This window comes from Engystomops pustulosus, chromosome 3 (genome assembly GCF_040894005.1).
Source record: "Engystomops pustulosus chromosome 3, aEngPut4.maternal, whole genome shotgun sequence".
NCBI lineage: Eukaryota > Metazoa > Chordata > Amphibia > Anura > Leptodactylidae > Engystomops > Engystomops pustulosus.
This window is the reverse complement of record NC_092413.1, coordinates 7880677-7894391: the sequence shown is the minus strand read 5'-3', so window position 1 is coordinate 7894391 and position 13715 is coordinate 7880677. Positions and strand designations below refer to the sequence as shown.

Genomic DNA, 13715 nt, shown 5'->3' with positions numbered 1-13715 from the left:
CTACTATAGCTAGGACTGTAGTATGGACACTACTATAGCTAGGACTGTAGTATAGACACTACTATAGCTAGGACTGTAGTATAGACACTACTATAGCTAGGACTGTAGTATAGACACTACTATAACTAGGACTGTAGTATGGACACTACTATAACTAGGACTGTAGTATGGACACTACTATAGCTAGGACTGTAGTATGGACACTACTATAGCGAGGACTGTAGTATGGACACTACTATAGCTAGGACTGTAGTATGGACACTACTATAGCTAGGACTGTAGTATGGACACTACTATAGCTAGGACTGTAGTATAGACACTACTATAGCTAGGACTGTAGTATGGACACTACTATAGCTAGGACTGTAGTATGGACACTACTATAGCTAGGACTGTAGTATGGACACTACTATAGCTAGGACTGTAGTATAGACACTACTATAGCTAGGACTGTAGTATGGACACTACTATAGCTAGGACTGTAGTATGGACACTACTATAGCTAGGACTGTAGTATGGACACTACTATAGCTAGGACTGTAGTATAGACACTACTATAGCTAGGACTGTAGTATGGACACTACTACAGCTAGGACTGTAGTATGGACACTACTATAGCTAGGACTGTAGTATGGACACTACTATAGCTAGGACTGTAGTATGGACACTACTATAGCTAGGACTGTAGTATGGACACTACTATAGCTAGGACTGTAGTATGGACACTACTATAGCTAAGACTGTAGTATAGACACTACTATAGCTAGGACTGTAGTATGGACACTACTATAGCTAGGACTGTAGTATGGACACTACTATAGCTAGGACTGTAGTATAGACACTACTATAGCTAGGACTGTAGTATAGACACTACTATAGCTAGGACTGTAGTAAGGACACTACTATAGCTAGGACTGTAGTATGGACACTACTATAGCTAGGACTGTAGTATGGACACTACTATAGCTAGGACTGTAGTAAGGACACTACTATAGCTAGGACTGTAGTATGGACACTACTATAGCTAGGACTGTAGTAAGGACACTACTATAGCTAGGACTGTATTATGGACACTACCGTAGCTAGGACTGTAGTATGGACACTACCGTAGCTAGGACTGTAGTATGGACACTACTATAGCTAGGACTGTAGTATGGACACTACTATAGCTAGGACTGTAGTATGGACACTACTATAGCTAGGACTGTAGAATGGACACTACTATAGCTAGGACTGTAGTATGGACACTACTATAGCTAGGACTGTAGTATGGACACTACTATAGCTGGGACTGTAGTATGGACACTACTATAGCTAGGACTGTAGTGTGGACACTACTATAGCTAGGACTGTAGTATAGACACTACTATAGCTAGGACTGTAGTATGGACACTACTATAGCAAGGACTGTAGTATGGACACTACTATAGCTAGGACTGTAGTATAGACACTACTATAGCTAGGACTGTAGTATGGACACTACTATAGCTAGGACTGCAGTATAGACAATATTATAGCTAGGACTGTAGCATAGACACTACTATAGCTAGGACTGTAGTAAGAACACTACTATAGCTAGGACTGTAGTATAGACACTACTATAGCAAGGACTGTAGTATGGACACTACTATAGCCAGGACTGTAGTATGGACACTACTATAGCTAGGACTGTAGTATGGACACTATTATAGCTAGGAATGTAGTATGGACACTACTATAGCTAGGACTGTAGTATGGACACTACAATAGCTAGGACTGTAGTATAGACACTACTGTAGCTAGGACTGTAGTATGGACACTACTATAGCTAGGACTGTAGTATGGACACTACTATAGCTAGGACTGTAGTATGGACACTACTATAGCTAGGGCTGTAGTATGGACACTATTATAGCTAGTACTGTAGTATGGACACTACTATAGCCAGGACTGTAGTATGGACACTACTATAGCTAGGACTGTAGTATGGACACTATTATAGCTAGGAATGTAGTATGGACACTACTATAGCTAGGACTGTAGTATGGACACTACTATAGCTAGGACTGTAGTATGGACACTACTATAGCTAGGGCTGTAGTATGGACACTACTATAGCTAGGACTGTAGTATGGACACTACAATAGCTCGAACTGTAGTATGGACACTACTATAGCTAGGACTGTAGTATGGACACTACTATAGCTAGGACTGTAGTATGGACACTACTATAGCTAGGACTGTAGTATGGACACTACTATAGCTAGGACTGTAGTAAGGACACTACTATAGCTAGGAATGTAGTAAGGACACTACTATAGCTAGGACTGTAGTATAGACACTACTATAGCTGGGACTGTAGTATAGACACTACTATAGCTGGGACTGTAGTATAGACACTACTATAGCTAGGACTGTAGTATGGACACTACAATAGCTAGGACTGTAGTATAGACACTACTATAGCTAGGACTGTAGTATGGACACTACTATAGCGAGGACTGTAGTATGGACACTACTATAGCTGGGACTGTAGTATAGACACTACTATAGCTGGGACTGTAGTATAGACACTACTATAGCCAGGACTGTAGTATGGACACCACTATAGCTAGGAATGTAGTATGGACACTACTATAGCTAGGACTGTAGTATGGACACTACTATAGCTAGGACTGTAGTATGGACACTACTATAGCTAGGACTGTAGTATGGACACTACTATAGCTAGGACTGTAGTATGGACACTACTATAGCTAGGGCTGTAGTAAGGACACTACTATAGCTAGGACTGTAGTATGGACACTACTATAACTAGGACTGTAGTATAGACACTACTATAGCTAGGACTGTAGTATGGACACTATTATAGCTAGGACTGTAGTATGGACACTACTATAGCTAGGACTGTAGTATGGACACTACTATAGCTAGGACTGTAGTATGGACACTACTATAGCTAGGACTGTACTATGGACACTGCTATAGCTAGGACTGTAGTATGGACACTACTATAGCTAGGACTGTAGTATGGACACTACTATAGCTAGGACTGTAGTATGGACACTACTATAGCTAGGACTGTAGTAAGGACACTACTATAGCTAGGACTGTAGTAAGGACACTACTATAGCTAGGACTGTAGTATGGACACTACTATAGCTAGGACTGTAGTATGGACACTACTATAGCTAGGACTGTAGTATGGACACTATTATAGCTAGGACTGTAGTATGGACACTACTATAGCTAGGACTGTAGTATGGACACTACTATAGCTAGGACTGTAGTATGGACACTACTATAGCTAGGACTGTAGTATGGACACTACTATAGCTAGGACTGTAGTAAGGACACTACTATAGCTAGGACTGTAGTAAGGACACTACTATAGCTAGGACTGTAGTATGGACACTACTATAGCTAGGACTGTAGTATGGACACTACTATAGTCATCCCACATGGAGCGGTTATCAGCCTCCATTACATAACACTCAGTATCTCCTGATTGTGGAGATACAGGAGAGAAGACGCTGGACTTTGTCTTCAGATGTCCTGATATCAGTCATTAGTATTATCTGCAGCCTCTCCTGACTCATGCGCCTGTGATTGGGGTGATAATGGCGGAGGAGGCTTTATCTCCTGGGGATGGTCACAGATGGTAGGTCAGATAGCGGGATGTCATGTCAGGTGCTCAGGCGACTTTATCAGATGGGGCCACAGAGCAGATTACAGGACGAGGCCTTGGGATCGACCAAAGGATCCGACACAGATATTCGGGCGATGACATAAGACGAGGCTGAGCGGATCATATTCCCTGGACACAACAGATGTATGAGCCAAACTACAAGGTCTCAGGAGATTCGCCAACCGTATACTGAGCGTAGGGGTCACCTGATTGTTCCCTAATAGCTGATACAGGGAATCGCAGGACGGGGCAATGGGATTCAATATATCTGGGTCTTTGGAGGGGAAGATCCAAGGCAACAAGCTATAAAAGAGGGCGAAGTCTGGAGGAGGAGAACAGAGAAGTCTGCCGGAGGAGGAGGACAGGGGAGACTGGAGGAGGAGGACAGAGGGGTCTGGAGGAGGAGGATGACAGAGGAGTCTGGAGGAGGAGGAGGACAGAGGAGTCTGGAGGAGGAGGAGGACAGAGGAGTCTGGAGGAGGAGGACAGAGGAGTCTGGAGGGAGGAGGAGGACAGAGGAGTCTGGAGGAGGAGGACAGAGGAGTCTGGAGGGAGGAGGACACAGGAGTCTGGAGGGAGGAGGAGGACAGAGGAGTCTGGAGGAGGAGGACAGAGGAGTCTGGAGGAGGAGGAGGACAGAGGAGTCTGGAGGAGGAGGAGGACAGAGGAGTCTGGAGGAGGAGGAGGACAGAGGGGTCTGGAGGAGGAGGAGGAGGACAGAGGACTCTGGAGGAGGAGGACAGAGGAGTCTGGAGGAGGAGGACAGAGGAGTCTGGAGGATGAGGAGGAGGACAGAGGAGTCTGGAGGGAGGAGGAGGACAGAGGAGTCTGGAGGAGGAGGAGGACAGAGGAGTCTGGAGGAGGAGGAGGACAGAGGAGTCTGGAGGAGGAGGAGGAGGACAGAGGAGTCTGGAGGAGGAGGAGGACAGAGGAGTCTGGAGGAGGAGGAGGAGGAGGACAGAGGAGTCTGGAGGAGGAGGAGGAGGACAGAGGGGTCTGGAGGAGGCAGAATAAGAGAATAGAAATGACCCCTGTCACTGATCTCCACCAATATTTGCCAATAAGCATTTAAGCCACTGTCATTTATTGTGACTGGATCTAGATCATCTGTGACAATTCCATCCTGTCTGAACACGGCCCTAAGGTTTATTGTAGATTATGTCCTCCTGCCCCAATGTCACACTTGATCCCATCTCACCTGGAAGGAGAAGCGCAGCATGGCCTTGTTATAGTCTGATGGTTTACGGAAACACTCACAGGATTTCCTGAAATACAGAATAAGTGAAAACCATCAGCATGGAGGCGCCTGGGGTGAGGAGACCATGTACAGAATAATCCTGGGCTGGCGCAATGTCCTATACTCCAGTCACACCCGGAGCTGCATGCATAATTCTGCTGGTTGTTTGCTTTGGCCAATAAGAAGCCATTGATCTGTTATAGAGAGGGTCCAGCCTATCACCTACCTGCTCTCCGCATTGTCGGGATCGGACAGGTAGAGGCCACTCAGCAACGTTAAGTCCACCACACTAATAAAAGTTTTTGGAAGCTGAAACCCAAGAAAAACAATTAAAAAAAAAAAATAAAATTCTCGAAGAATTGCTCAAGGAAACCATCAGCAAGTATAAGATTCTGCCAATTCTGTAAATTTCTGCCATTACCTGTTGATGTAAATAGTCCAGAGCCCGGGTCAGATCTTTCATCGTGTCTTTGGTGTGATCTTCCTACAAAGATGAAACATATTGATGTTTTTGTTATTTCCAATTATCCAAAAATCCAGATACAAAGCTCCAAACCCTCTGAAAACACTAAGAGGCGGATCTGCTGTTTCCATTCACTTAAAACATGACATTATTTTTTAAGAAATTGGCTAAAAATAGCAAATAAGTCACATATTTATGACCAACGTATGATTTGAGGACAACATTGCAACTTTTTGTTACCAGAAAACTGATACATAGGGTCTAAATGATAAAACTCTGCCATCAGGCACCACTAGGGGGAGCTCAGGAGCTTATTCCTTACATGTTATACATAGTTATACATGAAGTATATCATGAAGCTGTATGCAGCAAGATACGGAGCTCCCCCTAGTGGTGGCTAATGAAAGCAATATGTTATTGTGTAACTCTCTGCCTACGCAGGGGATCTTGTGCTCTGCATGAGGAAAATGGAGCCTCTACTGATTAAAGTGCAATGGGAAATAATTCAGCAATGACATTTCGACCTCAGTTTCTCCTATATAGGACCATCCCATCCAATGTAGGACCATCCCACACCCTATAGAGGATCATCCCACCTCCTATAGAAAACTGAGTTATTCCCTATAGAAGGGCATCTAATCCCATATAGAGAACCATCTCATCCCTTATAGACGACCATCTATGTAGGACCATCCTAGCCCCTAGAGGATCATCTCATTTCGTATAGAGGACCAGCTCATCCCTTATAAATGAAGATCCCATGCCCTATGTAGGAACATCCCATTCCCTATAGAGAACCATCCCATCGTTTATAGAGGACCACCCCAACCCCTATGTAGGAACATCCCCTATAGAGAACCATCTCACTCCTTATAGAGGACCATCCCATCCCTGTATTAAACCATCCCAACCCCTATGTAGGGCCATCCCATCCCCTATGTAGGTCCATCCCATCCCCTATAGAGAGCCGTCTCACCCCTTTTAGAGGACCATCCCATTTACTATAAAGGACAATCCCATTCCCTATAGAGAACCATCTCATCTTCTATATAGTACCATCTCATCCCCTATATAGGTCCATCCCATTCCACTTAATCTCTGAGCTGCGGAGATTACAATGTACAATACTAGTGATGTATTGCTGTGCAGGGTCTGTAGAGAGCTGGGTGACAGTCTGTATAATGGCAGCCATTAGGGGTTATCTATTCTACCATAATTCTATAATATATGTTCATCTTCCTCATGAATTCAATGCCTGAGCTGCAGTGAAGACTGACACGCTCCAATTATCTACCCTGCAGGGTCTGCAGAAAGCTGGGTGACAGCAGTAAGCAGTAATGGCGGCCATTAGTTAGCGGGTTTCTTCTTGTGAAGTTGTAGACACTTGACCGCAGATGACACTTGCTGCGTTTTCGGTGTCATCTATCTCATGGCCGCTGCCTGTCAGGAGATTATTACATCCTGATGTTATCTTTGTGTTCTGGGGACACAGAATCATCAGATCCATCACTGTGACTGCGCTGAGATCCGTGTTCCCATCTCCGGGTGAGGATTTGACGTTTCCTTAAATCTTAATAGGAAAACAGAAAACCTCAGTGACAGCCCGGAGATTGTTCTCTTCTCCTCCATGACTTTCATGGTGATATATTAAAGGGGATGGACATTATTAAAGGAAAAGTACAGACAGCGGTGTCTGGGGGTATAATGGCTTCTGGTCAGTGGCTTCGTAAATCCCAAATCACACTCTCTGGGAATATGTCTCTGATGGCCAAGTAAATTGGGGTCTCAGACCCCCCAATGATGACGCCTCTAGCATAAAGATCTCCAGCAATCAAGAGTGGAAAGAGTTTATCTCTTCCCGGAGGACCGAGGACATCGATGACATGGAAACTTCATGTGTCCTGCAGCCAAATACTGATGGTCTAAGGAACAGCCGTATACAAATTTCCTTGTGTGGCCCCTGACTGATGTTATGGGCCCTCAAGACATTGGGGGTCATTTACCAAGGGCCCGTTTCGCGTTTTCCCGGCGTGTTACCCGAATATTTCCGATTTGCGCTGATTTCCCCTTAATTGCCCTGGGATTTTGGCGCACGCGATCGGATTGTGGCGCATCGGCGCTGGCATGCAGACGACGGAAACCGGGTGTGGCCGAGCGAAAACCCGACGGATCCGGAAAAACCGCCGCATTTAAAAAAAGAAAAGTGTCGCAGAGCTTGCACTTACCTTCACTAGGAATAGGCCGGTGAACTTGAGTGCGTTCCGATGCTCTTCAGCGCAGCAGCGCCACCTGGTGGACGTCAGAGGAACTGCCTTAATGAATCCCGGCCGGACCCGGATCCACCGCAGAGAACGCGCCGCGATCACGAATGGACCGGGTAAGTAAATCTGCCCCAAGTAAATCTGCCCCGGCCGGACCCGAATCCACCGCAGAGAACACGTCGCTGGATCGCGAATGGACCGGCCATTCGCGGTCCAGCGGCGCGTTCTCTGCGGTGGATTCGGGTCCGGCCGGGATTCATTAAAGCAGTTCCTCCGACGTCCACCAGGTGGCGCTGCTGCGCTGAAGAGCATCGGAACGCACTTAAGTTCACCGGCCTATTCCTAGTGAAGGTAAGTGCAAGCTCTGCGACACTTTTCTTTTTTTAAATGCGGCGGTTTTTCCGAATCCGTCGGGTTTTCGTTCGGCCACGCCCCCGATTTCCGTTGTGTGCATGCCGGCGCCGATGCGCCACAATCCGATCGCGTGCGGCAAAATCCCGGGCCAATTCAGGGGAAATCGGCGCAAATCGGAAATATTCGGGTAACACGTCGGGAAAACGCGAATCGGGCCCTTAGTAAATGACCCCCAATGTCTTGGTCCAGTCCATCCATATGTCTCGATTTTGGAAACAAAGTTTCTTATTTACCTGAACACAGAAGCCACAAGGATCTTCCGCTGCCACAAATAGCAGAATCATCTTCCAGTCATTGGCCAGAGATACAGTCTAAGGAAAAGAGGAAACTTTATGATATAAAAGCCATGAAAAAGAAACAACCAAAAAGAAGATAAAGTAACAACAGAAGAAAGACAAGCGGAAAGATGAAGAGGAAAGGGAAGACACAACTGGGGCATCACAAGAAGGAAGAAAAGAGCAACCAGACAGAGGAACTACAAAAAAGAAGAAGTAAAACGGGAAAGTAGAGGAAGAAGGAGGAGAAGAATAAGGAGAAGAAGAATAAGAAAGTAACTGAAGGAGGGAAAGAAGAAGAGACAGTGGAGGAGACAAGGAAAATAAGAAGAAAGTAAATATAAAATGAGAAGGAATGGAAGAAAATCAAGAAGGAGAAAGATAAAGGAATAAGGTGGAGAAGAAGAAATAATAATAAGAAAAGTTAAGAAAAAAGGTGAAAAAGGAGCGGAAAGAGGAGAAGAAAATTGAAGACAAAGAAAACAAGAAGAAAGTAAATGTAAAAGGGAAGGAGGAGAAGAAAAGAAAGAAAATGAGGAAGTGGAGTAAAAGAAAGAGAACTGAATGTAGGCAGAAAAAATTGATTAAGAAAGAAAAATATAGCGAAAAAAAGGAGAAATTGGAGAATGTAGAAGAAAGAAGAAGAATGTAGAGGAAGGATGAAAAGAAGAAATGAGGAAAAGCAGCAGATAATATTGAGGAAAAGATGAACATGTTGTTTTATTGTGACTATTGGATTTATGAGAGGAATAAGGAGGAAAAGAAGAAGAGAAGGAGAAGGAGCATAAGGAAGAGAACACGAGATAGAGAATGATCAGGAAGAAGAGAAGAAGAGATAGAGAAGGATCAGGAGGAAGAAAAGGAGAGAGAGAAGGATCAGGAGGGAGAGAAGGAGAGAGAGAAGGATCAGGAGGGAGAGAAGAATAGATAGAGAATGATCAGGAGGAAGAGAAGAAGAGATAGAGAATGATCAGGAGGAAGAGAAGAAGAGATAGAGAATGATCAGGAGGAAGAGAAGAAGAGATAGAGAAGGATCAGGAGGAAGAGGAGAAGAGATAGAAAAGGATCAGGAGGAAGAGAGGAAGAGATAGAGAAGGATCAGAGGGAGGAGAGGAAGAGATAGAGAAGGATCGGGAGGAAGAGAAGAAGAAATAGAGAAGGATCAGGAGGAAGAGAAGAAGAGATAGAGAAGGATCAGGAGGAAGAGAAGAAGAGATAGAGAAGGATCAGGAGGAAGAGAAGAAGAGATAGAGAAGGATCAGGAGGAGGAGGAAGAAGAGATAGAGAAGGATCAGGAGGAAGAGAAGAAGACATAGAGAAGAATCAGGAGGAAGAGATAGAGAAGGATTAGGAGGAAGAGAAGAAGAGATAGAGAAGGAGCAGGAGGAGGAGGAAGAAGAGATAGAGAAGGATCAGGAGGAAGAGAAGAAGACATAGAGAAGAATCAGGAGGAAGAGATAGAGAAGGATTAGGAGGAAGAGAAGAAGAGATAGAGAAGGATCAGGAGGAAGAGAAGAACAGATAGAGAAGGATCAGGAGGAAGAGGAGAAGAGATGGAGAAGGATCAGGAGGAAGAGAGGAAGAGATAGAGAAGGATCAGAAGGAAGAGAGGAAGAGATAGAGAAGGATCAGGAGGAAGAGGAGAAGAGATAGAGAAGGATCAGGAGGAAGAGAGGAAGAGACAGAGAAGGATCAGGAGGAAGAGAAGAGATAGAGAAGGATCATGAAGAAGAGAAGAAGAGATAGAGAAGGATCAGGAGGGAGAGAAGAAGAGATAGAGAAGGAGCAGGAGGGAGAGAAGAAGAGATAGAGAAGGAGCAGGAGGAAGAGATAGAGAAGGAGCAGGAGGAAGAGGAGAAGAGATAGAGAAGGAGCAGGAGGAAGAGAAGAAGAGATAGAGAAGGAGCAGGAGGAAGAAAAGGAGAGAGAGAAGGATCAGGAGGGAGAGAAGAAGAGATGCTGATGATCTGGCTCCATCAGGTGTCAGGATCCTGGTGTGAATGTGGTTTTAGTCTTCGCTCTTTGCAGCATCGGAGGAGAAGTCTCTGCACTCACCGCACTCTCCCGGAGCCTTTCCACCAGATTCTTGGCTTCATCCAGCAGGAGACTATAAGACACAAAGTGTATTCTATCTATCCAGGAGATGCGGCCACCTCTCCCCCTGAGATATTCCCGGCTCCCCCATTATTACTCACCCCTGGGGCGCCGGGGAAATATTGGCTATTGATTGGCGCAACTTTTGTCCAACAACTGTAAATAAAAATTTATGATGAAGATGATACAAAAATATTAAATACATCATGTTATGATTTCTCTGCTTATTTTGCCCTGCAGGGGGGCGCTGTGGGGCTATGGGGTAATAAAACACCTTCATGATCGGAGCAGATTACGGAGTATCTGGAGGGGGATATGTCTGACATGTCCAAATCGTGGGCTCAAAAAGTAGCAAAATAGGTTTTGGGGACTGTGATACATTGTATCTACAGATGAGATACGTCTGTATCTCTGTACATCATCATCCTGTTATCGTGTCACTGATAAGATAAGATGTGATGTTCTTTACTGCTGCGGCCATATACAGAAGGAACTCTGACCATGTGACACAGAGAGAGAAACTCTCTGCTCCCTACATATTAACAAACTGCGTAAATCAGTAGTGAAAGAAAATCTAAGAAACTTTAAGACTAAAAATCTCTGCTGAATCCATCTTGTTAGAGCAAGACTGACTGCAGCTCACAGAGGTAACACATTACTGAGGAAAGAAGACAGAGGCTGCTAGAGATAAGTTTTCTATCTCACCCCAAGTGCCCAGCACTTCTCTATAATGTCATACATGACCCTACTGCTGAGTGATACAGGAGAGACACATACAAAGCCTGCTGCAGATAATGGTAAGTGCTTTATTCCCATCAGTACAGGTCAATACTTCTCTATATTGTCCTATATGATATTACTTATGCCTCCGAGATGTACAGGTAGAGGCTCCTGGAGATAATAGTAAGTTTCTATCTCACCCCATGTGCTTTATTCCCATCATTACAGGTCAGTATTTTTCTATAGTGTCCTATGTGACCCTGCAAATGCTTCTTAGCTAGAGAAGAGAGTTAAGGGAACAGACAGATAATGCTGCAGATAATAGTGAGTTTCTACCTAACCCCATGTGCTTTATTCATATTAGTAAAGATCAATTTTTGTTTATCATATATCATATATTATCCTACTAATGCTTCTGAGTGATAGAAGAGAAACACAGACAGAGGCTGCTGCAGATAATAGTAATTTTCTATATCACCCCAAGTGCTTTTTTCCATCAGCACTGGTCAGTTCTTCTCTATCATTTCCTATATGTTCCTACTGATGCTTCTTAGTGAGAGAAGCACAGAAAAAGGCTGCTGCAGATAGTGGTAAGTTTCTATCTCACCCCAAGTGCTTTATTCCCATCATTATAGGTCAGTACTTCTCTCTAATGTGTTATAAGACCCTGCAAATGCTTCTTAGCAAGAGAGGAGAGTTAATGGCAGAGAAGGAGACTGCTGGAGATAATATTAGGTTTTATAGCTCTTCCACTGCACAGTACTTCTACATAATGGGGCACATTTACTTACCCGGTCCATTCGCGATCCAGCGGCGCGTTCTCCACAGTGGATTCGGGTCCGGCCGGGATTCACTAAGGTAGTTCCTCCGACGTCCACCAGGTGGCGCTGCTGCGCTGAAAAGCATCGGAACGCACTCAAGTTCACCGGCCTATTCCTAGTGATGGTAAGTGCAAGCTCCGCAACACTTTTCTTAAATGCGGCGGTTTTTCCGAATCCGTCGGGTTTTCGTTCGGCCACGCCCCCCGATTTCCGTCGCATGCATGCCGGCGCCGATGCGCCACAATCCGATTGCGTGCGCCAAAATCCCAAATGATGATGAAAGAGCGGGAGTTTTGGAGTAACAAAGTTTGTTAAAGTTCCTTGGGTTCACTTTAATCTTTACAATGTAGCAAATAATTTCTAACATTCCTTGACAGCAAGCAGAACTACATGTCAGTATCCATTGTATAGGAAGGCAGCATCTATGTCATGTGTGTAGGCAGTGATGGGACTTACATAATTCGGTGGCCTGGCTGGCCCTCAGGAGCGTCTCCTCCAAGCTGCAGGGGTAATAAGGAAAGAGATGAGTTGGCTTCTCGCCCCCCGGTCGTTATAACTAATATATGACATCACGTGATAACGCCTGTGATTCAGGGATTTTATGATGACACGTGATTGGACGTATTAGATACAGACCCAAGATTACAGCCGAGTTCATGAACTTACCTTGAGGCCAGATCGGCGGCGCGATGATCCGTATCGGATTTCTGTGGAATACAGGGAACGTTATATCCCAGGTGATTGTGTAATATGTATAATATGTAACACATTAATCTATCAAAAATCTATCGTGGAACTTCCTGCAATGATTGCTACAAATCGGATCAGGACACGGCGAGATCAGTGGGTTCTGTCCGTAATCGGATGATTTGTATGAAGGGAGCGATCAACACTCGAATATTTATGTTTCATATTTTTGTAGCAGTCAAAGATTTTACTCGTCACTTACAATTTTCAATCTCCGAAGCGACGAAATCACTTTGATGTCTGAAGGTGACAAGGAATGAGCTGCAATGGAAACACATGATATAAATGGACCCTGAAGCTCGGACCTGATACAGTCCTAGAAGCTACACATTCTCTGATGACCTTTGGTCTTTGGGTTATTGTCGGTTCTGGCTGCTCTATCAGTTGTATATTAGAGGGTATCAGCATCCGGACTACAGTGAAGAACCAGTGAGTGATCCATTATCTTTAGGTGGAGGCTACACAGAGTCTCAGGATCTTGGGAGAATGAAGATACTTGGTGATTCTTTGTAATACTTTGTAATCAGTGTCGGACTGTCCCACCAGAGTACCAGAGGATCCTCCGGTGGGCCCCTGCTCAACCCAATACTGAACCCCAGAGGTCCATCAGAAAAAAACACAATTTGAAGGCTGCTAGAGTATATTTCCTGGGGGATGATGAATAGTGGGCCCCCAGATTGATTTTCTCTGGTGGGCCTAAGGAAACCCAGTCCAACACTGTTCGTAATGAGCCCCCCGTCTCCCAGTTCTTCTGGTGGTCTTGGCTGTGCTACCTCCCTGCTGGAATGTAAAGGGTCAGTGCACCCCTTTATATGTTCCCCACCAACCTTCTCCAGCCGCTGCTCTTCTAAGGCGCCTTCCACTAGAGGTTCCTTGTGAAGTTGGTTGTACAAGGTTTTCTACTGAAAGGGAACCTGTCACCAGGGACCTCATTTTCAGCAAAGACAGGTTACAGGAGCCCCTCACACCTGCAGGGCACAGCTGCCTTTTCTAAGCATTTGCATTACAATATAATT

The 13715-nt window shown here is 44.9% G+C and overlaps 1 protein-coding gene across 1 annotated transcript in view; it reads right to left on the bottom strand.

The window, feature by feature from the left end:
* PLB1 (phospholipase B1) overlaps positions 1 to 13715 on the bottom strand; it is a 74420-nt gene that overhangs the window by 53444 nt on the left and 7261 nt on the right. Inside the window, exons 4-12 of the mRNA XM_072139954.1 lie at positions 12902 to 12960; positions 12619 to 12659; positions 12409 to 12452; positions 10513 to 10567; positions 10373 to 10424; positions 8276 to 8353; positions 5326 to 5388; positions 5131 to 5213; positions 4866 to 4932 (exon numbers count right to left, since the gene is read on the bottom strand). Coding sequence (XP_071996055.1) covers positions 4866 to 4932; positions 5131 to 5213; positions 5326 to 5388; positions 8276 to 8353; positions 10373 to 10424; positions 10513 to 10567; positions 12409 to 12452; positions 12619 to 12659; positions 12902 to 12960 — 542 coding nt within the window. The remainder of the gene's footprint in view (positions 1 to 4865; positions 4933 to 5130; positions 5214 to 5325; positions 5389 to 8275; positions 8354 to 10372; positions 10425 to 10512; positions 10568 to 12408; positions 12453 to 12618; positions 12660 to 12901; positions 12961 to 13715) is intronic.